The 27,522-nt window shown below is 39.2% G+C and overlaps 1 protein-coding gene and 1 long non-coding RNA gene across 9 annotated transcripts in view; both read left to right on the plus strand.

Moving 5' to 3' along the window:
- si:dkey-237h12.3 (teneurin-3) overlaps positions 1-12,021 on the plus strand; it is a 136,288-nt gene extending 124,267 nt beyond the window's left edge. For all 7 annotated transcript variants that reach the window (XM_055016375.1, XM_055016377.1, XM_055016378.1 and 4 more), the window contains 7 exons: positions 155-1,038; positions 2,257-2,432; positions 2,855-3,090; positions 3,801-4,097; positions 6,552-8,163; positions 9,667-9,797; positions 10,355-12,021. In XM_055016375.1, coding sequence (XP_054872350.1) covers positions 155-1,038; positions 2,257-2,432; positions 2,855-3,090; positions 3,801-4,097; positions 6,552-8,163; positions 9,667-9,797; positions 10,355-11,107 — 4,089 coding nt within the window. In that variant the 3' untranslated portion in view covers positions 11,108-12,021. The remainder of the gene's footprint in view (positions 1-154; positions 1,039-2,256; positions 2,433-2,854; positions 3,091-3,800; positions 4,098-6,551; positions 8,164-9,666; positions 9,798-10,354) is intronic.
- Positions 12,022-15,029: 3,008 nt separating this feature from the next.
- On the plus strand, positions 15,030-19,650 carry LOC129350320 (uncharacterized). 2 transcript variants are annotated; one of them, XR_008603691.1, is made up of 5 exons: positions 15,030-15,151; positions 16,048-16,148; positions 17,965-18,065; positions 19,246-19,369; positions 19,433-19,650. It is a non-coding gene; the product is annotated as an uncharacterized LOC129350320 (long non-coding RNA). The 2 variants fall into 2 exon arrangements; XR_008603690.1 differs by having other exon boundaries at positions 19,246-19,650.
- The last annotated feature ends 7,872 nt before the right edge of the window (positions 19,651-27,522 follow it).

A 27,522-nucleotide genomic window follows, 5' to 3' on the forward strand; every position in this document is an offset into this window, starting at 1 on the left:
CTCTTTTTTTTTCGTTCTTGATGCAACGAGAAGGAAAGACTGTCTGGAAATGTGCACTGTTACACCAGTATTTAAACAATATTGTGTCTAACCCTTCTCCGTAGTGGCTGGCTTATAATTAGTTGCACTAAACTAATGATTTCCTGTGTTTCAGGTGATTTTGGAGTGGCCCACAGACCTAGCAGTCAGCCCCATGGATAATTCTCTGTATGTCCTGGACAACAACATAGTGCTGCGAATCACAGAGAACGGTCAAGTAAGCATTGCAGCTGGCCGACCTATCCACTGCCCGTTGGCCGGCCTGGAGCGTGGAGTGGCTGGTGGTCAAAGGGCACAGTTAACCCCTCTAGAATCAGCTGTTTCCATTGCCATATCTTACCATGGTGCCATCTACATAGCAGAGACAGATGAGAGGAAGATGAGCAGGATCCGGAAGGTTTCTGTGGATGGTGAGATAACGCATTTGGCTGGGGCTCCCTCTGACTGCGATTGCAAGAACGATGCCAATTGTGACTGCTACCAGACAGGGGATGGCTATGCCAAGGATGCAAGGCTCAATGCTCCATCTTCTTTAGTGGCAGCTCCAGATGGAACACTCTACGTGGCAGACCTGGGCAACATCCGCATCCGGGCCATCTCTAGAAACGGGCCAACTTCGACTTCCGGTGCCAGTACGTACGAGGTGGCCTCCCCGGACACCCAGGAGCTGTATATGTTTGACAGCAACGGCACCCACCAACACACTGCGAGTTTGCTCACCGGCGACTTGAAATACACTTTCAGCTACAGCACAGAGAACGACATCACAGCTGTCACCGACAGCAGCGGCAACACTCTGAGGATCCGCAGGGATCCCAATCGCATGCCGGTGCGTATCGTCGCCCCTGATAACCAGGTGATCTGGCTGACCATGGGCACCAACGGCGGGCTGAAAACTCTCACAGCACAGGGTCAAGAGCTGGTGCTGCTCACTTACCATGGTAACAACGGCCTGCTGGCTACAAAGACGTCTGAGATTGGATGGACAACTTTCTACGAGTAAGTATAATAGTGAGTGATGACATCGTTCTGTGGAAATCTTTGTATCATTTGCCAAAGTCAGACTGATTTAGGTTGCAATTCATTTAAGCCTTCTGAATCTGGAAAGAGGCCCACACTACAAATTAAAACACCTCCCACTTTCTGCATGCTAATACAAATTGTGTAAACAGAAGTGCTTTGCACTCTGGCAGATAATGTTATGTGGAGGAATAAAAAGGTTTTCGGCGCTTCTCGGGGATGAAAAGGCAGTACTAACTGTCTGTCAGCTGAAAGTCGTATTAAACAAACTTGTTTGAACTCATCACCTACTACTGTGCTAATATTTATAAATTTTTAACGCTAAATGAAAACCTGAAGTCATGAGATACAAAGAGAATAGGGTGCTTGCATGTGTGTAATCCTGTGCATTCTCTTTCTAGTCTCACAGCTCAGTATGAGTTTACTCTATAATTGGGAACCATACTTACCTGCAAACTGCTTTAGGGTGCACATTTAATTGAAACCTAATTATAAAATTTGCCTCAGATCTTTACAATAGCCTAGTTAGACTCTAATAACTCTAAGTCCATAAAAAAGTATGTTACATTTCTCTTCTTATTTTTTTACTTGACTAAACCATGTGTATCATGTGTTCAATACCAGTATAGGTGACAGCAGTGTTGGTTATAATAGTATGGTATGTTGACATGCATACATTTAGGGGAAGGAAAGCTGAACAAAATGACCAATTATATTCCAATATAATAACTCAACTGGACTTTCTATCACTATCGTGCTTTGTTTTAGTAGCATGGCCTGTCAGTGATTGAATTTTTCTCCCTTGTGTAATTCACTGTCACGTCACATTAAGCGATGAATGATACCCTCACTATAACTAAAAAAGCAGTCAGTTGAGATTATAATGACACATCAATCCCAAATATTTAACTCATTACAAGTCTGTGTTATTTTTATATGAAAGTGATAGGTGATGAGATGTGTCACTCTCCGATGTACAATATTTGGATTGTGCCTCGGGTTTATACAGACACCGCCTTCACTTATGCTCTGGAAATTGAACATATACAGAGAAGAAAATGTGACATTTTAATTACAAGAGAGAGTCAATGGTCTTACTCAACAAGTATAAAAGAGCTGATAATTGAATGCACTGTGGCACTGAGAGCCCTCATACATATCAATGCTTTGTCGTTTGACGTTCCTTTTGTCAAACAGCTATGACAGTGAAGGACGGCTAATGAATGTGACGTTCCCGACCGGAATGGTGAATAACTTGTACACAGACATATATAGCGCTTTGACGGTGGACATCGAAAGCTCCATGACAGAGGAGGAAATCAGCATCACAACGAATACCTCCACCATCCGTGCCTTCTACACTCTGGCTCAGGGTAAGGGGCCGCTGCTCGTCTTCCCAACTCGGGCAGCTATTTTGTAAGTTGTTATTTGTCATTGTTTCAGGGGTCGGCGGGGCAGTGTTGAGTAAGCTTAAGTCTTGTATCATTACAACTCCGAAGGTCTGACAGACGACAGTGTAAATGATTACTCTCTCGCTGTGTGGGTTTGGGTGTCAGGGAGACGCATCAACCTTGTAGCTAAGTGGTTTCTACTCTCTGCCAGAACCAGATGGTCCAGTTATTTCAGCGCATCATTCATGTCCATTCTCCTCATCTGAGAACTGTCTCATTTGAAAGACTAAAGACTTACAGCATAATTACATACAACCAATAATCGCCCCAGGAGACTGTCAGAAACATTAATTGTGCTTTGTAATTTCTGTTCTAAGTTTCACTTTTTTGTTCACTATCAACAGACCAGTGTAGAAGTAGCTATCAAGTGGGCTTTGACAACTCGCTGAGGGTCACCTATGCCAACGGGATGGACACCCACTACCAGACAGAGCCCCACATCCTGGCAGGTGCCGCCAACCCGACGGTAGCCAGACGCAACATGAGCCTGCCAGGGGAGAGTGGGCAAAACTTGGTCGAGTGGCGCTTCCGTAAGGAACAAGCCAGAGGGAAAGTTATCGTGTTTGGACGGAAGCTGAGGGTATGTTTGTTTTGTTGGGGATTTTTTTTTTGCTCTCATGGCACATGCAAATGACGAGTGAAACTTGCATAAGAAACTTTCTGTGCCGTTTCTTACCTTGTATGGCAATATTAGGGTTAGGTATCAATAATCAAACTGTCCAAAAACGGACATGTTGCTTTATATCTGTGTCACTATCCTTATTATAACCTTGGGAAATGCTTCTGCACTTATTACCTTCGACTGAATTTATTAGTTACAACATTTGTCCTAATATAGAGGGTTATCAATATTCTAGTACTGTACATAAGTCCACCTTTTCTTATTACTCCTTCCTAGAAACTGACACAGATTTATGAGTTTAAGGTACTTCATGAACTTAACTCGGGTGGTTACTTTGCCTCGCAGTAATTTTTGCCTCCACTAAATTTAGGAAAGTTGTGATTTAAGTGTACCTGAACAATTGCCAGAGTGTCTCTCAGTTTAATGAGGCTTGAGAAGTGGGCGTTAATCTCTGTGACAACCGTAGTGAAAATCTCTGTGAATGCAGTTTAAAGAGCCATCCAGACAAAGAATAGTCATATGAAAACCAAGGTTTCCTTCTTGACATTGCACTGCTGTTCAATCAGCGTTGTGAGCGTTCCATCAATCACACATTATCACCACTAGTAGTTGGAGTAGTATTAGATGTTTTTGTCTAACCCCATTCTTAAATCAAATCTTTACCACAGGTAAACGGGCGGAACATTCTTTCTGTCGATTATGATCGCACCCTGAGGACAGAGAAGATTTATGATGACCACAGGAAGTTTCTCTTAAAGATTATATATGACACCGCAGGCCACCCAGTCCTCTGGGTGCCCAGCAGTAAGCTACTGCCGGTTAATGTGAGCCGCACGAGCAGCGGGCAAATCAGCGCCCTGCAGAGAGGCCCCACCACTGAGAGACTTGAGTATGATAGCCAAGGCCGCCTGATTTCCAGGGTGTTTGCTGATGGGAAGATATGGAGTTACACCTACCTGGAGCAGGTAAGAAAACAGCATGACCAGAGGAAGCAGTAATAAGATACATTGTGCAGCGGGCCACTCTTTATCACTACAGGATGATTCAAGACCTTAAGAAGTACTGTAGCAGAGGTCACCCTGAAAAGACTTATTTCCAGTCACAGCAATCATTGCCAGCTGCTCACTTATGAGCACCATTTACAAGCGCTTTTGATATTAAAAATGTTAGTTGGGTTCCCGTTACAGTACATCCACCAACTATGAGCTATGACTCAGTCTTATAAAATTCTGAGGAGAGGTGAAAGTGTATGACAGAATGAAATATAAGATGCAACATGGTTTATTCAACTGCTTTCTGGCAGTTTGTTCAGGTTAACCATGAAAAAAAAGATCCTTAAGGATTTAGTACAAAGGAGCAATGACCATCATCGCCTCAGGGTCATATTTTTATCCAAAAAAAATGTGGTAGGTAGCACTTGATGGTGGTTTACTGTCTGAAAATACATTGTGTACAGCATACAGTACATCTGCAATAGAACAGTATACTCTTGAATCACAATCTGTCCTGGTAACATTTACACTGAACAAAAATATGAATGCAGCATGATAATGGTCCTTATAAAATCTATTTTTATTGTTAGAGTTAAAAAGAAAATGGTTTAATTAAGCAGTTGTTAAAAACTGTTTTTGAGCTGTTCAACTGATGAGAAATTCTCAGCCACTGAGTTAATCCCCCCTTGTTGGTTTTAAAGGATAATGATCAGATAGTGTGACCAGTATACCAACACTCCACTGACCAGTGACTTCAAAAGGCCACCTTAAAACTCAGCTTAATTCAAATATCGGGATGCCTCAGATAACAAGAGAAAGATGAGAACGCAAGTATATGCTGGCATGCTGGAGGTTGGTATGTTAATTAGGGCTGTAGCTTGGCACCTAAACATCCATAACTCCACTATTTGTCATCAACAAAATCATTTCAGACAGCACAGTATGACAGACAGTCTGCCACATGATGCTCTGAATAGATGTGACAATATGATCGTGTCCAAAACGTTTCTGTCAACTTCACCAAAGCCTTAAGGACAAATGGCACAGCATTCCACAAGCAGTATCACCAACTTCATGAATTCCACGTGTTGCAGATGTGACTTGTGATTTCTAGTGTATGACCCCACTCTCAATCATCCCTTTATCATTTCCCTTAAAGTGCATACGTGGATGCTTCGTGACATCTAATGTCGTAGGAATGCCATGCCATAATACTTACTTACTGCCCTATGTTAAAAAAAATGCATAGAATTTAATAAGACTTTCCCTCCTGTATTTATATTTTTGTTCAGTCTACATTTCATATTGTTCATGGTCTCAATTTGTGACAAAATCAGTAAATAAATAAAAATAAATAAATAGCTGAAACATGCAACCTAGCTAGACACCTCGTACTGGACTCTTTCCACCAGTTAAGATTATAGATGTGTTTCTTGGCAAATAGTGAAATCCTGTGCGAGTACATTTTTCACATGTTAAATGTGCTGCTTTGCTGCTGCCAGACTAAAATACTGAAATGTTTGGGAAATGGTTTAATATTCTGTCCAGTCTTTTCCGTTAGTCTTTAGGGTTTGTCCGTAGATTTAGAGTACTCTTTGGAAAACAGAGGAATGTACCATAACCAAGAATACACAGTGGCTAAATAGTAACAATAATGAGTTTATTATTAGTACACAAGTGTACTGTGCATACATGGAAACTGTAGGAGTCCCCTGAATAGTAGCTTTATCAGAAATCATCAAAACCTACAGGGCTTCTGATCTGTGTGTTCTGCTGTGACAACATGTCAAGCAACAAAAGAGCAGCCTTCTGCTGTACCCTCCTCTTGTCTCTCTCCATGTCTCTCACATAAATATTCTTAGGCTGTCGTGAGGAGCGTTTTTTAATATTGCACAGGGATGCTCATCTACAAAAACGTGCAGAGATTTTCTCAGCCACTCCTTCCTGCATCCTTTCATTGCGTGACCTAGAGAGGCCATGTCAACACTGTGACATAAGTAACACAGAGGGCTCAGGGAGTGCAGAGAACCTCAGTGTCACAACGCATGACTGGGCCTGGTATTTCAAACAGAAAGGGTGGCGAACCTTTGGAAGACAGACTGCACTCCATAACGCAAACTGTAAATTAATTAAGCAAGTCTCTTGGGGTATTAGCAGTTAGAAGTATGTTGGCGGTACTAGACAATGAGAGTTCACCACGTTCATAAAGTTAAACTTTCTGTTCCGATATGATGTAAATATTCTTCGCAGAAGCTTTATATTAAATACTTATTTAAGCACCTATTACATTTTTCATACACCCTGTTTCGCCTATCCTCAAAAAAGGAAATTTCTATACTCTGCATGCACTCACCCTGCCTTGCAATAAAATGTAGACATATTATCCAACCCAGGAAAATACTTTCTGCTTTGCTCTTTTCCCTCTAGTCCATGGTTCTCCTGCTCCACAGTCAGCGCCAGTACATATTTGATTTCGACTCTCTGGACCGGCTTTCTGCTGTCACCATGCCAAGCGTAGCCCGTTACACCATGCAGACCATCCGTTCAGTGGGTTACTACAGGAACCTTTATCACCCTCCAGAGAGCAATGCCTCAGTAGCTGTGGACTACAGCGAAGACGGCCTCCTACTGAGAGTAGCTCACCTCGGCACAGGCCGGAGAGTCTTGTACAGGTACCGGCGACAGAATAAACTGTCAGAGATCCTGTATGACAGCACAAGGGTCAGTTTCACCTACGATGAGACAGCAGGTGTGCTGAAGACTGTCAACCTGCAGAATGAAGGGTTCATCTGCTCCATTCGTTATCGTCAAGTGGGTCCCCTGGTCGACCGGCAGATTTTCCGCTTCAGTGAGGATGGCATGGTCAATGCACGCTTTGATTACACTTACGACAGCAGCCTGCGTGTCACCAGTGTGCAAGGCGTCATCAATGAAACACCGTTACCCATCGACCTATACCAGTTTGACGACATCTCAGGAAAGGTTGAGCAGTTTGGAAAGTTCGGGGTGATCTACTATGACATAAATCAGATTATATCTACTGCAGTCATGACATACACCAAGCACTTCGATGCACATGGCCGCATAAAGGAGATCCAGTATGAGATATTTCGTTCCCTTATGTACTGGATTACCTTCCAATATGATGATGTGGGCAGAGTCACCAAGCGAGAGATCAAAATTGGGCCCTTTGCCAACACCACTAAGTACAGCTATGAGTATGATTTGGATGGCCAGCTCCAGACTGTGTACTTGAACGACAAAGTAATGTGGCGCTATACGTATGACCTCAATGGAAATCTGCATCTGCTGAATGCAGGAAGCAGCGCAAGGCTTCTCCCTTTGCGTTATGACTTGAGAGACCGCATCACTCGTCTCGGAGATATCCAGTACAGAATGGATGAAGACGGCTTCCTCCGTCAAAGAGGAGCAGAAATCTTTGAGTACAACTCCAAAGGACTCTTGGTGCGGGTTTATAGCAAGAGCAGTGGCTGGACAATTCAGTATCGGTACGATGGACTCGGCCGCAGAGTTTCCACCAAGACCAGCTTGGGCCAACACCTGCAGTACTTTTATGCAGACTTGAGCTACCCGGCCAGAATAACACATGTATACAACCACTCCAGTTCAGAGATCACTTCGTTCTACTATGACCTCCAAGGCCACCTGTTTGCGATGGAGATCAGCAGCGGGGAGGAGTTCTACATCGCTTGCGATAACACTGGCACACCTCTGGCTGTCTTCACCAGCAACGGCCTTCTGGTCAAACAGCTCCAGTACACGGCATACGGCGAGGTCTACTTTGACTCGAACCCAGACTTCCAGCTTGTGCTTGGATTTCATGGAGGCCTGTATGATCCCCTGACCAAGCTGCTGCACTTCGGAGAGCAGGATTACGATATAATGTCTGGAAGGTGGACTGTTCCAGATGTCTCGACTTGGAAAAAGGTTGGCCAAGAGCCAGCTCCTTTTAATTTGTACATGTTCAGAAATAACAACCCCATCAGCAAAGTCCACGAAGTGAGAGAATATGTTGCAGGTAAGAAATGCAGCAGTTAAAGTTTATTACAGCAGTTTATTTCATGACAAATTTTTCTGCAGGTGCATTTTTATATAAATCATTTTTATCTGTAATCCTCAGAAAAGAGTGAAAACTCTTGCCATAATTTCTCATATTTTTACAAAAACAATCTCTACCCTTATGTTACCTGATCATAAGAAGCTGGAAACAGCAAATGTTTGGCAATTTTGCCCAAAAATGTTCAGCTGTGTTTCTGTTTAATCAAATAATCAACTACCAAATTTAGAGTTATTAGTATTGGTTACTGCAATATAAGGTTCTGCACCTTCATGGAAACGACACAACCATGGCTAGAAGTACTAGAGGTATAGATAACTCATGAATGTCTACTGTGCAGTATCATGCCATCAATTATAGAGAACAAAAGTTAGTTTTCTTTGATTATTTATTCTACAATAAAATGAAAAAAACTTGGAATCAAGATGTAAATTTTTCAAAGTGCCCACCTGTGTTACCAATACTGGAAAAAGACATGTTTCTACATATTAGAGATATTTTACTATTCACAGTTTTAATGTGTTTTTATACGTGGTTCCTACCTGCTCTGTGTAAACACAGCTGGCAGTTCACTTCAGGAGCGAGGTCCCCGAATTTCTGTCATGTCAGTCATTAATGGCTTCACGGTTTCACTGTGGAGTACAGAATTTCTGTTTTGTACAAAATCTGCTTTGTGCAAATGGTTTATTATAGGCACATTTTAATAGACATATATAATAAAGTGCTTTAATGAAATATTACAATTTTAAACAAATTTAACATATGATTGTTCAAGGACCACAGGAAAGTGAAAAATCTGGCGTTTCCTTCTTTTTTCTTTTTTCTTTTTTTTTACAGTTTCTGGCAAGGACAAATGGTTTAATGTTGATCTTTTAAGTAAAAAATGCAATTTAAATCTGCCAGTGGGTTTTGAGGGTCAATATATTTTCATGTGCTGTATTTGTTGACAGTGCAATACTTTGCAGTTTTTAAAGCATAAAAGGAACAAGTTCGAAACTTGTCACTTAAAGGTAGTGTCAGCGATTCTACTCCAATCCACTTTTTGTCAGATTCATTCAGTGTCTCCTCATGGTGTGCTATAAAAAATCTGGTGTCTGTACACAGCCCTGGCTCAGTGAATGGGAAACAAACAAAGTGGTTTGGACCAGTCCACACGACACTATTCAAATATGTCCTCATGCACGTACATGCTCGTGCACAGGGAAGAGGGAAAGGTGGCAATAGGAGTGAGAGGGATAGTAAATCTGGCACATGCTAATTCTTTCATTACGGCAAATTGCTATATGTCCACTATCTTTCTCATGAATTGCAAACTACATCTTTAAATCCTAAGTTGTGTTAAATCACACATGTCACTATACAGCCTAAATATTTTAGTAAAATCCTCATGAGGTGAAAAAAAAATTTTAAGGAGAGGTATTCAGGTATTCTTTGTCTTGAATTGCTTTTAATTTCATTTTTCAGACGTGAACAGCTGGCTTGTTACCTTTGGCTTTCATCTTCACAACACCATTCCTGGGTTTCCAGTCCCAAAGTTTGACTTAAGCATGCCATCCTATGAACTAAGGAAGAGTCAGCTCTGGGATGATCTGCCGGTGGGTAAAATTCAAATCTCTCAAACATACTGAATTCAAAATCAACTGAAGAGGGAAAAAAAAGCTTTTGCTAGTGCAGAGGACCGAACAGACAACAAAAAATATTTATTTTTTTTCATTGTTTTCCTCTTACCTCGGTAATTTCAAGCTGCCATCTCTTAATTGGACTGCAATGTGTTTCATAGAATATCAATTTTAATTGGGCCATATTTGCATAATAAGAATAAACACATAATAAGAAAAAGCATTCTTTCCTCTGTCTTGTTTTAGTTGCTAGCTGTCTAATTTTATATGTAACGTTGCTACTGTTAAAACAATCTTTTGATGCTATTTATGCTAGTCTTCTTTAGTTTAAGGCCTTAACACAAAAAGTGTTGCTGTAAAATTGTCTTGGGGGATTTATCTACTTTTGGCTTGAGAACACAGCTTGAAAACACCATTATCTTGGATGGGGATGAAAAACCCTCTGAAGCAGAGCAGTAGCTGGTTCTAAATGGCCTGGAGAGTCGGGCTCTGCCATGTTCAGGCGTTAACGTTTCACTGCACTTTTCCTACAGTCTATCTCTGGGGTCCAGCAGGAAGTAACCAGACAAGCGCATTCTCTCTTGTCATTTGAGCGGCTGCCAGAGGTCCATCTCAGTCGAGGTCGCAGAGGTGAAAAGTCTTGGCTGTGGTTCTCAGCTGCAATGTCTCCCATCGGAAGAGCCGTTATGTTCGCCATCTACAAGGGCAGCGTCCACACTCACACTCTCAACGTGGCGAGTGAGGACTGTATTAAGGTTGCAACGATCCTCAACAACGCTTTCTATCTGGAAGACCTCCACTTCACCATAGAAGGGCGGGACACACACTACTTTGTCAAGCCGGGCCTTCCAGATGCCGACCTTGCTGCGTTGCACCTCACGAGTGGACACAAGACTCTGGAGAATGGCGTGAATGTGACTGTTTCCCAGTCTACAACAGTCATGGATAGTCGGACTCGGCGTTTCGCAGATGTGGAGATTCGGGCTGGTGCTCTTGCTTTCCACATCCGCTATGGATCCACGGTGGATGAAGAGAAAGCTCGGGTTGTTGAGCTGGCACGTCAGCGCGCCCTAGCGGGTGCGTGGGCAAAAGAGCAGCAGCGAGTCCGAGATGGCGAGGAAGGGGTTCGCCCCTGGACAGAAGGGGAGAAGAGGCAGCTTCTGAGCAGTGGAAAAGTTTTGGGATATGATGGATACTATGTGCTTTCCATCGAGCAGTATCCAGAATTAGCAGATAGCACGAATAACATCCACTTTCTTCGGCAAAGTGAAATTGGGAAAAGGTAACAATACGAGGTGCACTTTCTGCCAAAGAGACTCTGTTTTGGTAGAGACATACTAGTGGACAAAATGACAAGCAGCTGTAATCAAAAGTTGCTGATATGTACTCTGAGTGTCGATGTGTTTTGTAAAAAAAAATAAATAAATAAATAAATAAAAACAAAGAAAGAAAGAAAAAAAACAAAGGAAAAAAAACCTGAAAGTGGTCAGAAGCAATGCTGTGCATTGTGACCTGGAGACTACAGAGTAAATGTACAACTACACCAAGCCTTAACATGGCAATTACAGGTCAGTTCCTCTGTAGCACAAGCCTTGGGGACTCTGGACTCTAAAGCAGAGGAATATTGGTGTCTTTGAGGAAACAGTGAGCTAATTTAGGTGTTTTATGTTTATGTTATGTTTTCATCAAGAGAAGTTTGGCTTAACAGAGTATTGTAAGAGCAAAGGAAATGTTTACATTATGCATATCTGCACTTCTCTAGAAGTACTGGACTCCTGGGTTCACAGTCCTGAAGAAAGCAGTGTCCTTGAGCAACTATTTGTTTTTTAAAATCAGAGACTTCTGATGTTAGAAATATCCTCACCAAACAACCACTATGTATACCAGATTTAGCACTGTAATCATGAAAAGATCAACATGTCTTATTCTCCCTGAAATGCTTTTAAATGGAAAAAAAAAGAAACATGTTTAAATACCCAATGTCCATTGTGGGGGGAAAAAGGACAGCACAGGTGTGAAGAACTCCGTTGGGGTGGGGGACAAGGCACAGCTGTGTCTTGGATAGCACAGGGACACCATGTTTTGTAAATTATGCAAGAGTTTTATGGCGTTTTTTTAAGAAACTGAATAAATGTCTGTACTAGTCATTACCAGTAATTTATGTTGTGTTTATACATAAATAAAGTTCAGCTGACTTTGATTTTATTCTTTTTATTTTATGTGATTTGCCAGACATGGATTCTCTTTTTTTTGTCTTTTGTTGTTTTTAAGCTACGTTCCTACCAATATGGCTAATGTGAGGTTTTTTCCACAATGCTCTGTTTAAGTAATTAACGGAAACCTGTGCATGTAGTGACAAGTATTTACAAGTGGTGATGTATCTATAACATGCAGTCAACTATTACTTCCACTAAATTTAATGTTTATTGGGCATAATGCCTTTTGACTTGGCTTCCTGTCCAATGAATATTTCATCAACACAAATATTTCATGAATCCATCTCACATAAACAAGGTTACAGTGGATCCAAGTATAGATCACATCCATGTTCTCGGTAGGTATAATTTTTTTGAATGTTAAATGCACTCATGGATTAAAATGATATTGGGGTTCTTTTGGGTGTGTTGTTTTTTTAAGAATTAGACAAAGTTCTGCCTTTTTTGTTTTCATCTCGCATGTGTTCTGTTTAATAGTACATTTCACAAGTATGAAAATGTGGCATTAAGTGGGGGTTAACCAGACGCTAATTTGGAAGCCGTCGAAGAAACTCTTTCCAAATAGTGACATATGCATAGTCAGGATGTTCCAAAAACACTTCAGAATCACAAATTACATTAATGATTAAAAATACATCTTCTGGGCTACAAAGCATAAGGAGACAGCATTACTTTGAAGTGAGCTGCTTGGAGCCGCTCTGAACTGAAGTGTGTTAATTGTAGCTGAAGAAATTTTAAGTGTAATTAACCTGAAATGTAGACAGTTGACTTAAAAAGAATCTACTCGGTTTTCATCAGAAGTTACAAAGGCTTTATGTTATACGTTTATGTGTGAACAATTGATAGCTTAATTTTTATAACGTTACATTTGGGTTGATATGAGCTTTTCCACTGATCATGCTAAGTGTTATTCATCAAAGCACTGAGGAGCTCTGATGATGGAAGGCATAATTGTGAAAACAACTCTTTCATATGAAAGTGGTTTCTTTTTCATGCTAAACTTCAAACAGCATTTCAAACCAAACGGGAGCAGAATTTTCTTTGCACAAAAGTTGTTTCATGCTGTTGTTTTTGACCTCATCTCTGCTGCTCCGACATCCCCCACATTCTTTACATGTTCTTCTTTTCTTTTTTTTATTTTAAAATGTTTTATGATATACAGCTCAACAAAAGTTCATCTCTTTGAATGTTCCTCGGCTCCAAATCTGAAATACATGCCTTCAAAGTTCTCATCAGACTCCCTTAGGGTATACCACCCCCCTTCACCACCAACCTATAATGAAATGCTTTATTAAAGTTCCCCTGTGAGCCATTGTCTATTATTCCTTCACATTGAAATTACAGTGAACTTAGACGAACCCCCATTTGTTTTGATATATCCATACAAAGAGTTTCAAACCCCACCAAATCCCTGCTGGAAAATCTTCTAATACGAACTCAGCTACGCCAAATACATAACATTCAAATCTTTCATTCTCTTAAAAGTCCTCTGATGCTCCCTAGTGGTACAAAGTGCATAGTTCACAAAGTCATCTAGGTGACTGTTTGTCTACATAATGTACAGTCGTCCACTTGTCATAACAGCAGCTGTCACTATACTTTCATAGGGGTCAGAATACACTCTTTGAGCTACAACTTCAAGTAATTCAGTCAAATTCTAATGATTAGTGAACCAGATGTTGAAGAACAAAATCACTTCTGGATACTATGAGTTTAATTAAATAGACATCAAATGGAATAGTTAAACCTGTAACATTATAATGAGCCGCGGCGCTGCTGCAGTGGCACATCATGACCACAGTAGGCACTGCCAAAGCAACAGTGCGGCGTATCACTGCGCAGCGCAAGTAGTCCGACTTCAAAGGCTCATATAAAAGAGATGGCACGACTTTGCAAGAACATCAAAGACCCAAAAGCATTGTGCAATAACTACATCAGAGCGATAGAAAAAAAAATCAAGCATGTTTCATAATTCAGTTGGGCCCTTTTTTTTTCTCTTTTTAGATGAAGGTAGCCATATAGAATCACACTACCAAACATGAGATGATTTTATAATGTACATGTTCTAACCTAGAAAGACCACATCACGGCATTGGAAAAGAAGCTATAGATCATGAAACCCTTCAGTTTGACACCATACAGCTTGGATGTATTTATCAAAATGGTTATTATTGTAGTGAAACATTATCTAGTATTATAGATTATACCTTCAAGCGGATTGGAAGATATTTAGGATGCAAGCTTAGACTCTTTTTCTAAACTTCTTAAAAGCTGCTCCACCCAAACGCGACTGAGGTTATATGACATGCAGAGCAAGGGAGGCTGCAGGAATTTGAAGGGAAGCTGCATTTACCACAACCACCGAGGTGCTGTTAGAAATGTGCAATCAAGTGCATCAACCAAGCTTGTTAGATAATTATGAACACATGAAAAAGTCAGCAGATTCAGCTCTCTAATTAGGCTGCAATACATAAAATATATATCGAATCCGTGTATGGTTCGCTCATTCGTTTTTCCGTTTCAAAATAAAATGAGAAAAAACAAATAATCGTTTTGTTTTTTGTTTTTTCGTTTAAATATTTAATTTGGAAAACGAAAAGCAGAGAAAAAAGTGCTGCGTTTTTTCCAATTTTAAGGTCTAAACAAAAAAATAAGCCTTTTCGGTCCGTGTATATTTTGGCAATTGGATTTTCCGTTCTGAAACGGGTATTAAAAAACAAAAAAACGAGTGGTTATTTGATTTTCATTTTCGAATACAAAAGATAAAATTGAAATACAAGGCATTTTTCCTTGTCATGATCAAAAAGGGATATACTGAATTTTAAAAATTCTTTCATTTTCATTTTATATTTAGAATAACAAAAAATAAAATCAGTAAGAGACAGAAACGAAAAAAAAGGTCATTTTTTTCATTTTCTGAGACCGGAAGTGGTCATCAGCAAGTGTGGAGCCAAACGACAACAACAAGAGGGCGGAGCCAGAGAGTAGTGATTGGTCAGACCATAGATAGTATAGAAGACAGCTCGCTAGCGTGTCTAGTCTGTGTATATCTGTGGTCGGCACGTCTGGCAGCGTCTCTGGCTGCTGTTGACCTTGTTTTTGGAGTAAAACACGGTAAGAAGATAAATACTTCTAACCTGTAGCATTGTTTTGTTGTACGTTAAGTCAGCGACTTGTGAAGAGTTGTGTTTTGTCGTGCTGGTCCGGATGCGTTAGCTAGCTAAGCGGCTAAGTTAGCTAGCTAAGCGGCTAAGTTAGCTAGCGGGCTAATTAGCACAGGTGGCTAACTTACCGCTGAACACCTGTGTTAGTTGCTGCCGCAGCTGAATGAACTTCTCAACCTGTATTTGTCTGCTGTGTATTTTAGCTTTTAAAAAAGTTATTTTACTTTAAGGTTAACTGAAACCTGTTCAGTTGCACTGAAGTTTAACATTCAGCAGGTTTGAATTAAACCACTCTTAACATAGCACAACATTACCTCTCTGAATCTCCATAATTTCATTAAATTCCTTCTCTCTTCCACTGCTCAAGTTCAATCCAGTATATAAAATGACATTAATGGTGAATAAACTAGCAACCAGCCATTGTATTTATTTATTACTACATGTATTTGTAGTAAAACATGAGTTGAAACATCCTACTTTTGGATCTAGAACTGCACAAGCCGTTCATTTTCAGTCACCTGATGAGTTAAACTCCCCTTTTTATGTGAGGTTGAAGCAGAAAGTCTAAGTTAACAAAGAAAGTTGTTTATAATTTGCAATACCTGTTATCTCTGACTGAGGCTTTAGTTTTTGTTGAGCTGATTTACACATAGAAACTTTATTCAGGAAGATTTCTCAGTAGCTCAGAGGACAGGCTGCTTTTTACACAACCTTGTAAGAGAATGTCTGTCAATGCTTTCAGCAGAATTTAGAAACACAACACTTCCTAAACAGATATTTTGAGGCTGTGAGGTTGAACATTTGAGAGTATATCAGTGTGTTTGTTTGTGGTCTTTCTGTTTCTAGGTGGAAGCTGAATTAGTGAGGATGACTCCTGCTCCTGTCATCTCTAAGCTCCTCACACATCTTTACCTGCACATGAGGAAAATCACTCCTGTAGAATGCAGGTATGTTTGTCGTTATTATAAAAAGATGTTGCCTGGTGACCTGTCAGAAACCCATTATACAGAGTCAGCCAAAATAATGTTTACACACATCAGGAAAAGAAAAACTTGCATAAATATTTCAATACCAAATTTATCCAGACATCACGAGATTAATAAAAGTTATCTTTGGCCTCTACAATTACAAGAGGTGCTCAAAGTGGTGGCCACTGGCTTCCAGACATTTCTGTTCTGTTGTAGACGTCACTTGTTGATGCTCCATTCATGAGGGTAGCGCCATCTGTTGGGAAAACATCGTACAACAGGACACAGAATTATCGTGATTTGATCAAACTTAGAAAGAGGAATCTATATGTATAGAAGTACTTATACAAATGAAATATTTATTAAAGTTTTTCTTTTCCTGATGTGTGTACATTATTTTGGCTGACTCTGACTCTGTGAACTTAATGAGAACAAATCTGTCATTTAATTGTTGCTCTGAAAGCTTCTTTAGTGAAAACCAGCTGGTGTTCTGCTTTGAAACAAACTGCCGTTGAGGTCTGTGTTTTTAGGTTTAACCCCACTGTTTCTGAATGAACTGATAGTTGTTTTTTTTCCTGATCAATGTGGACGTTATAATTGATGGTAACATTTACTGATCATATAATCAGCATGACAATATAACAGTATAACTTTCTGTCCACCTGACTAATACTGTGTTGGTCCCTTTATGCTGCTAAAACTCCTCTGACCCAGTGGTTCATCAGAACCTCTGGGGATCCTGTGGATTCTGTGGATCCTGTGGGTTGCAGGGTGGGTCCTACCTAGACCAGGCTGATCCTGGACCATCCCACAGATGCTCAATCAGATCTGGATGTGGGGAGTGTGGAACCCAGGTGAACAGCTTCGCTCTATCGTGTTCCTCGGACCACTCCTGAGCAGTTCTAGTTTGTCCTGCTGAGGGTGGCAGCTGGCATCAAGGACTGCTGTTGCCATGGAGACTAGGGGGTTGTTTGTCCTGCAGTGTTTAGGTGGTGGTACATGTCAAACATCCACATGAACGTCAAGGTTTCCCAGCAGAACGTAGCATTAGAACAAGATGATGGATGTTGTTCTCTTCAGCTGTCAGAGGTCAGAATGTTGTGGCTGATCAGTGGATCTGTCTGCCTTTACTCTGACATCCAGAGTTATACAAAAGTGTAGTATGTGTGCAGTGCAGAAGAGATTTACTTTACTGTATGCAGTTTTTTTTTTTTTTTTTTTTTTTTTTTTTTTTTTTGAATGAAGACCCAATCTTTCCCTTCAAAGGATAGTTAATAATTACTACGGCTTCCATATTGGTCCCATCAGAGAATATCATATCCATATACAGATTTTTATTAATTCCAGGATTGGTTCAGTAAAGATTATAACTACATCAAATAATTCTTTGTTGCAGTTGGAATTTTGCAGACTGAGAGATGGTTGAGTAGGTTTCAGTTCTTTTTTTAGCAAAATGTTATAATTGAACGTCTTTATTGTTATTGTACATGAAATTATCTGCAAACCAGCAAAGTGCATCAGTCTGAGGTATCTAAAAATAAATAAGTAAAGAAAAATGCTTCTAAAGCCAGTAATAAACAAAATAAAGAAAAGCTCCATTCTCACTCCTCTCAGGATAAACTGTCATTAAAATTGACTTTAAATTTAGCTTCAACACGAGATAAAAACATTTACTTTCATTACTGATGTTGTCAAGTTTTAATCAAGTTCATGCTACTTTTATAAAATGATGAAAGTGAATAAATTGTATTTCTGTGATCTGTATTTGATTTTTGTCTTTTCTCCTGTCATCCAGATGTTCAGAGGGAGATGATGCCACATCTGGTCCAGCCGATGGAAGGTCTTGAAGTTCTCTGACTGGCCTCGACTGAAGATGGTCGTCTCACTGGATTTAAGGTTCAGATGCTCAGTAACAAACTCCACCAATGAGCCAACAGGGAAGCTTTAGGTTTATTAAATGTTGCTATGAAGGTATCGCTGTTTTTCTTTGTGAATGCAATGTGCTCCAACTGAAACTTGAATTAGAACTTAGAAGTAAATCCTTTCATCTGAAAGGATTTAGTTGCATTAATAACCTCATAACATTCTAATTTTTATTCCAGTCTTGGTTGGAAATATAATCTCTGTATTGATTCAGGTAAAAACTGAACTTCACAGAATGTTGGAGCAAAACAACCAGATGAAAACTGTGATGGTGTTGGATTGTCAGATCGTAATGTTGCAGCTCAAAGCAGCTTTTCTAGCTCAGTTCATTCTGACATTCAGCTATGAATCAAGTCCCATCTAGTTTTCATGAGGAATGTGATGTTTTAATTTCTCTGTGAATAACTGCAGTCTAATGCAACAGCTGGAGTTGTAACATCTGTCCTGATATTGATCATGAAGTATTGATCAGAATACTTATGGTTAGCAGTCATCCCTGAAGTTTTACATTAAAATCTTTACTTGTGTTGTGAACTTTGGTAAGAAGCAGAAATTTTAGCGTTGCCATGGATACATGAGTGTTAAATTCTGTCCATGTTCCCATTTTGGGAAATGCAGTCCAGCAGATGAGTTTTTTTTACTGACAGCTACCATTTAGTCTGAGATATTAAGAATAAATAAATGTGCTTAATGTGGAAATTAACAGATTTTAATCATTTTTACTCCAAACATTTACTGGACTGATTTAAATATTAAAATCGCTCCATTCTAATCCTCTGCTGTACATTCAAACCTGAGGCCTTAAATAGAAACACACAAGTATCCGATTGAAGGAACTTCTGCAGAGTCCTGGTTCCAGAACATGATGATAGAATTATAGACAAACTTTAACAAAAGCTGCCTGAGAGTTTACAGGTTTTTATGTTAGATTTCTTCAGTAATTTAATGAGAGTTATCAGCAAAAATCAAGTGTTCATTTGATGAACTTCATTTCCTAAAACATCCAGAATTGGAGCTCATATCTTTGGCAACTGTAAAGTTTCTGCTCCTTCAAAGTTCACAACACAATGAATGAATTCCTAAAACACTCTCAGTGCTGGAGAGCGTTTGTGATGCTGAAGCAGTGACCAGTTTTTCTGTTTCTTCTCTGGAGATGCACAATGAGGGACGTCTGCAGAGACTGAGAAAGAGTCTCACCACATCCTGACATGAGGAAAAAGACTTGATTGAAGACTACAATGAGAAAAACTATCAGACAGCAGACGGCTGCATTCAAGGTGAGCTCTGAACATTTGATCTGGAACAGGAATTCAATAACGGCAGCATGAGCTTCATTTCAGTCTGTAGCTGCTGAATTCATGGATGAATCATCTGGCACTAGAGAGGAAGACCATCAAACATCCACGTCAGCTGATGGAGGTCCAAGAGTCTCACCCAACAAACAACCTACAGAGTGAAGACCTCGAATCTGATTGGACAGCCTCCTATTCAGCCACATGTGTGAACAAATGCCTCTAAGTTGATTTGTTTTCTAAAATAAATCTAGTTTGAGTCCTAATCTATGCCTGTGTGTTTGCTTCTTTACACTGCTGTTAACGGTTTAGGCTGTTAGATTGTTCCAGATAAGACGAGTACAAGATACTTGAGAGCCGTTCTACCACGAGCCTGACAGGAAGAACTCCAACAGCTACTGAATGTTCCTGTGGTTCCCTCAAGGCTACAAGAGGAGCCCTACGAGGACGAGCCGGTCCACCTGATGGCGGCCAGTCGCTGCGGTTCAAAGCCAACACCGACTACGTGGACTTCTACTGGACCACACGGAGGCCTTCAAACCGGACCAACAAGTTCAGCGACTCCCCGACTCGTTGGTCTGAGGACGCCGCCGAGCCTCGGTCCAGCCGGCCTCCTGTCTGTGGGTGTTTGAGTGCTGAGAGGTTTGTGGATGCATGTGAACATATCTGTGTTGAAACAGCAGCTTTTGACTCAGTAATGCCGGGAAAAACCAAGAGCTCCTTTATTTGTGACTTCCACTAAAAAAACTGATGAAAATAAGTTTGCCAGGGTTCTGACTGTTAACAGATTATTAAACAATGAAAATAATCATTTAAATATTCCTTTAAACAATCCTTTTAGGTCTACGTTTCCTTTACACTGACTTCTTGGTGTATGTACAAGTATTTAGGGTGGAATATACCATTAAGCCCGATGTTCAAGGCTTCTTCTGGGAATATACCATTAAACCAACCTTTTAGGTAAATGTTCCAGGATGTTGGGTAGAATATACCATCAGATAAACCTTTTAGGTCTACATTGGAAGATTTTAGAGTAGAATATTACTCCAAACCATCCTTTAGGTCTACATTTAAGGTGGAATACTCCTTTATACCAAGATTTTTTGGTCTACATTGAAGGATTTTAGGTGGAATATTCCTTTGAACAAACTTTTTAAGTTTATGTTCAAGGATGTTGGGTGGAATATACCATCAGACCAACCTCCAAGGTCTACAGTAGTGAATTTTAGGTGGAATATACCATTCAACTGACCTTTTAGGTCTATTTTGGAGGATTTTAGGTGGAATTTTCTTCCAAACCGTCTTTTACTCTACATTTAAGGATGTTTAGGATGGTATATTCTTCCGAACCAACTTCTCAGGTCTACATTTCAGGTGGGATATTCCTCCATACTAACTTTTTTGGTCTACATTGAAGGATTTTTTCTAAACCACCCTTTTGGGTCTATATTTGGGGTTTTAGGTGGAATATTCCTTTTAACCAGCCCCTCAGGTCTCTTTGAGGATTTTGGATGGAATACTCGGTTAAACCAACATTTTAGGTGCATGTCCAAGGATTTTTGGTGGAATGTTCCTTTAAGGTGGATATGTGAGGACCTTGTAGGTGGAATACTTCCTGAAACCAACCTTTTAGGTCAACATTCAAAGATTTAAGGTGGAATATTCCTTTAAACCAACCTAAATTTCATGTTTTGATCATTATCAAGTGAGAAACCTCAATCCAGACTCCTCATAATGATGTTTGAGATTTATGCTGCTGTTATTTGTTTAGTCCAGACTAAATGACAGAAATCCACAACTGTAATTTTATTTCAGGACTCGGTTATTAAATGTCAAAACAATCCATGTGACTCTAAAAACTCAACAGCTTTACAAACTCTAAGATTAAACTCTCCACAAGGATCCAAAATAAGTTGGACTTCTACATGAGAGCTTTAATTATTCTTCATCTACTTCTTGAAAAGTTTGGTCAATAAAAAAGACAAAAATTAATATTTTCAGCTGAACTAAAGACAGACTGTGATTTTTCTGCTCACATGTTGTGTTGTTGTAAACTTACTCTTTCAAATAAATAGCCTCCTAACCCCCTGGAAACCAGTGTTTGTCCTGTTTTTGTGTTGCTCCTCGGTGACCCTAGACAGCCGGGTCCTAATGTTTTTTGAGCAACACACCATACTATGATGTTTTTACAATGAGGGTTCTACTATGAAACCAGTTTGACATGTTCAGGTGTTCTTTGTGTGAAAACTCAGAGATTTCAGGTATCAGAAGGTGTTTTTCAACTTTCTTTGTTAACTTTCTGCTTCAACTTTAAATTAAATTTCCTTCACTAAGCCAGCCCTCTGTACTTCCAGGAAGCTGTGTTCCTATTGGCTGTCCAGGTGGCAGCTTGGTGTTATCAGGAACACCTGAGCAGCTCAGTGTCTTCCTGCTTTATTTAGCTGCAGACAAACATTTCATCTGTTTCTCTCCACCACTGAACCGGGTTTGGCTCCATTGCTTTAGTTTGCTCTTTAGGCACTGGCTTGCAGCTTCCAGCAGTAAAATCATCTTTAATGTGTATCTTGGTGTGTTTCAGGGCTTTGTACCAGATAGTTGTCTTGGTAAATGTGGTTCTTTAGCCACACATAGCACATGGTGCTAATGTTTGCAGTGATTAGTGGATTTGGTACAGCTGAGTTGTGTCTTTATCTTGGCTGTAGTGAGTCTTGAGAGGTTTTTGGTCAGACACATTCTGTATTCTTGTTTGAGAACCCACATTGGTTGTCCAGAAGGTAAGAGTTCCTGTCCTGATTCTCTGTTCTCAGAGGTTCTCTGGTAGGCTGCAGGAGACTTTATCATTTGGGTTATGCTAGTTTGGTTTTTGTACGGTTTCATTTGGACGACTATCTTGAGGCCCCTCCATGTGGTTTAGTGAGGTCTTCTGTAACAGTTCTACATAGCAACCTGCGGCAGAAGAGACTTTGAGAGTTTTTAGGAAGTTCTAGAGACCAGACTTTAGAACAGCAGAAACATTTGTCAGCAGTTTGAGCAGGAGAAGGTGAGCTTCAGAGTAGAAATGAGACAGAAACCTTCTTGACCCGTGTGGTGAGGTCCTGTACCAAGAGTTTGAGCAGGTTGTGAAGAGTCTGTAGTTCTTTGGTCTGAAAGCACAAGAAGAGTCGACTCATTAAAGGAGAAAACAGGAGATATTGTTGGTTCTTCTGTCGTTCTGCAGTTTCCTTAGATTGAATATCAAGTTTATATTTTAAATTATTTACCATGTGAGCCCAAGAAGACTTCAATAAACTCCCTCCATCCCCTGGACACAACACATTTTATTACCATGTTAAATGTTTTTTTAAAAACTGTTTTTGAGTTTTAATCCTAGTTTTAGCATAGTTTTTTCTCTTTGCTTGTTTAGTTTTGTCATCTGTGTGAAAGGTGCTAAATAAATAAAGTTGAATTGATAAACTGAGTAATTGACTAACTCATGATTGTGACAACAGAAATATTTTCATTGTGATTTAAGGGTTTATTTTATTTTTAAGGTTGGGGTAAAAATCTTGACAGAAAAAGACGATTAACGATTAACGAGATTGATTATCTCATTCAATATTTTGTCAGTTTAATGTCATTTAATTGTATTTAATGTGTAACTTCATTAAACTGAGAAAATATTGAATGAGATAATCAAACACGATACAAAACTAGTATGAAAGTATGAAATTAAACAAAATTTTAAAAATACAATTATTAAAAATTACAGAGAAAATATTTTACATAATTAAACATTTTAAAAATACTTTTTCAACAAGAATAATATTAAACATTTTTAAAAAATACAAAACATTAAATTAATTAAACCTTTAAAAAGACAAAACATTTCGAAATCAAATCGGACATTAGAAAAGAATAAAAGGTGAGAAAAGAGCAAAACTAAACATTAAGAAGAATCAAACTAAATACAAAACATTTGAAAAGACACCAGTTAAACTTTAGAAGATCAAATTAAACAGAGACAATAAAACGATCAAAACGAGCAAAAACAGATAAGTCTTAAAGCGTTTTCTAGTCTGAAATGAAAACTTTGAGTTGTTTCTTCAAACATTTCCTCTTTCTATGTTCTTGGTTTGATTGTGGACAGATTTACTAAGTGCTCATTTCAGAAAACTGCTTTCCGGATAAAGTCTACTAGTAGTTGAAGGCATTGATCAAACTAATGTTACCTTCTGATCTCCACAAACTTTACTGTTCAGTGAAGAGAATCAAAGTTTGTTGAGGATTTCTAAAAAACCCACAGGTGAAGGTCTGAGAAGAACTCAGATGGATGGTCTAAATGTGAAATCAAGACTCATGGTCACAAGTTTTAAGGCTTCTGTTAACTAGAAAGTTCAAACTAACAGAGACGTACTGAGAAACTTTTAAGATTTCAGTCCTCAGACTGTCTGAAAGTTCAATCTACCAGAGAAGTACTGTGGGATTTAGAAAATTTCAGCCCTCAGACTGTCTGAAGGTTCAAACTAACAGAGAACTACTCAGAAACTTAGAAGATATCAGTCCTTGGACTGTCTGAAAGTTCAATCTACCAGAGAACTACTGTGGGACTTAGAAAATTTCAGCCCTCAGACTGTGTGAAAGCTCAGGTCCTGAGGACTCGGGAGGTGTGGAGGCTTGGAAAGTCTTGGAACTGAGGGTTCAACCCTCCAGCACAAAGGCTGAAGTCCAACCTCCTGAGAAAAACGGTGGAGTCGAGACCCGAGTAAAAAAAAAAACTCGAAAATGACAAAAAATAGATGATAAATGCGCAAAAACGAGAAGATTTAGTATCTGAGCGAGTAGCTCAGGGGGATAAGAAGAGGACTACCAAGCGGAGGGTCGCAGGATCGAGACCCGCCACGGGCAGTTTTCTTTGTTTGTCTTTGTCAGGATTTTCATAAGAATTTAAGAAGGGTCTGGTCTTGAACCAGCGACCTGCAGCTCCACAGGCAAACTCTTAACTCACTGAGCTACAGATCAGATACAAAGAAATAATTTCGTCGTCCCTTTGACATCGTAGTTCCTGAAGTCACCACATGGGCGGAACCAAGGCGGAGCCTGGGTGGAGTCAGGGCGGAGAGTAGGCGGGGAGGTGGGTGGCGGCCTTCCCCCCTCTACTCCCCCACCTCCCTCCACCACCCACCACACCTTCCCCCGCCCGACGAGTTCTTCGAGTCTCCACGAGTCCTTCGAGTCTCCAAGGGTTTTCCCGAGTTTCTGGAGTTTCCACCAGGTCGGAGGCAGAACAAGTTGTCATGAAGAGGTGTTGAAGTCGGCCAGGAAGGACTGACTTTTTACAGCGACGAGAAGGAAGACGACTAGAAGAGCAGGTCTTTAACCACCATCCATAAAATCCATGGAGTCGACTCCAGAGAAATGAAGGGAGGTCAACTTTTATCAACCTCCATCCACATCTTCAACTTGATATCTTTACTTTTACATTTTTAGCACCACAAACCTTTAGTATCACATTTTATTGTCATTTCTTAGGACATTAATGGAATCTACCAGCAGATTTAGTTTTTGTTGACACTTTATTCTTGTCGTCGTGGGACTGCAGTATTTAAAACTCTTCCTTCTATTTGACATCATGTTTATTAGTTTTAGTAGAGAAAGTTATTTTAGTTGTCAATTAGTCTCTTAAAAACCAAATAATAAATTGGATTAGTCAAGAGGTTTAAATTTCTTACTTTGTCATATTTTATATATGACAAAAAAACATAAAAATAAAGTGTCTTGAGACAATTTGACCTGTAATTGGCATTATATGAATAAAATTGAATTAAAAGTGTATGTATCTTGTAATGTTGGAGTAATTCAGCCATATATGTTGGAAAACACATTTTCTTTGTCCATTAATCTATTGATTGTTTTCTCCAGTAATTCATTTCTTGTTTTGGTTTATAAATGTCAAACCCAAATGTATTCAGTTTACTGTCATAAAAACCAAAAATATTTACATTCATGATGCAGGAACCAGGCAGTTTTTCACTTTTTATCTTAGTTTAGTCAGAAAGACAGTTGATAATGTGTGAATTGTTGCAGCTTGTGAGCCGTAGAAGGTTTTAATCTTTGGGGCCAAGTGTCAGAAAACATTTAGAAACCAACATCAACAAAACACTCAACAAAGATTTGAACATCATTAAAGGGAAATTCAACTTTTGCATGACAATGTCTCATTAAAGGACATTTATTTCCAACGTAAATGTGTGATATTCATCCTCTGGAGCTTTCTCTTCACATCGTCTTCCACCTGGACTGCTTTGGTCGGGAGCATGTGCAACAAACATTTGAAAAAGTGCACTTTAACATCAATGATTGACACTGAAGTTTAATTTCTACATAAATGAGACTGAGTCTGGATGTGCTGCTCTGTCATTAACTCCTAAGTTTAGGGAAAGTTAAAACAAAAGAGGACAGTTCAGATAAGACTTGAGAATGAGCTTATTTTGAACAAACATCTAAGACTTTCTGAGCTTCAGCACCTCCAAGTAAGATACTTTAACAACAAGCAACTCAAGAGATCCAGAAGTTGGAGAGAGTTAGCTTTAGCTGAGCCAAAGAACATGTGGGACGCTAGCCTAGCAAATATTTCAGACTTTTCTCTGTGAATTCTGGGAAATAATATCCTATTTAATGACAGAGCTACACATCTTAACTCAGTCTCATTAAAACAGACTCTAATTCAGTGTCATTCATCCATATTAAAGTGCACTTACTTAAAATGTTTGTTGCATGTGCTCCAACAAAACCTGTCCAGGTAGAAGGCCACTTTGACAAACAGGAAATGGAAGATTCCAAGCAGATTTATAGAAGGGGGAACCGGACTATACTAAGTGTGGTCGAGTATAGGGGGGTGTTCTGTGTGTTTTTAAGGCTGATAATGATTATTAGTGAGAGATTTGGAGTAGATATTCATTTGAAGTAAATGACAGTATTCTAAAATCTTGGAGTTAAACGTAGAAGAACACCAAACTCCAACAGAAAACTTTGTTGATACGTTTTTGTTTTGTTTACAGATGTCAAAGAAAACCTTACTATAGTGTTTTTCACGTCCTCCTTTACATTATTTCATCATATGGCACGATTTTACAACATGTTGAAAAATCACATTTTTTTTTCGACATACTATACTATGGCGTTTTTTTGCGCCAAAATTCATGATGATTTTTTTTTTCAAAGAAAACCTTTCTGGAGTGTTTTTCACGGCCTCCTTAACATTATTTCATCATATGGCACGTTTTTACAACATGTTGAAAAATCGCATTTTTTTTTCGACATACTATACTATGGCGTTTTTTTTGCGCCAAAATTGATGATGATTTTTTTTCAAAGAAAACCTTTCTGGAGTGTTTTTCACGGCCTCCTTAACATTATTTCATCATATGGCACGTTTTTACAACATGTTGAAAAATCGCATTTTTTTTTCGACATACTATACTATGGCGTTTTTTTGCGCCAAAATTGATGCTGATTTTTTTTTCAAAGAAAACCTTTCTGGAGTGTTTTTCACGGCCTCCTTTACATTATTTCATCATATGGCACGATTTTACAACATGTTGAAAAATCACATTTTTTTTCGACATAGTATACTATGGCGTTTTTTTTGCGCCAAAATTCATGATGATTTTTTTTTTCAAAGAAAACCTTTCTGGAGTGTTTTTCACGGCCTCCTTTACATTATTTCATCATATGGCACGATTTTACAACATGTTGAAAAATCACATTTTTTTTCGACATAGTATACTATGGCATTTTTATTACGCCAAAATTCATGATGATTTTTTTTTTTTCAAAGACAACCTTTCTGGAGTGTTTTTCATGGCCTCCTTAACATTATTTCATCATATGGCACGATTTTACAACATGTTGAAAAATCGCATTTTTTTTCGACATACTATACTATGGCGTTTTTTTTGCGCCAAAATTCATTTTTTTTCTTCAAAGAAAACCTTACCATAGTGTTTTTCACGGCCTCCTTAACATTATTTCATCATATGGCACGATTTTACAACATGTTGAAAAATCACATTTTTTTTTGACATAGTATACTATGGCATTTTTCTTGCGCCAAAATTCATGATGATTTTTTTTTTCAAAGAAAACCTTTCTGGAGTATT

Source organism: Amphiprion ocellaris, chromosome 13 (assembly GCF_022539595.1).
Source record: "Amphiprion ocellaris isolate individual 3 ecotype Okinawa chromosome 13, ASM2253959v1, whole genome shotgun sequence".
NCBI lineage: Eukaryota > Metazoa > Chordata > Actinopteri > Pomacentridae > Amphiprion > Amphiprion ocellaris.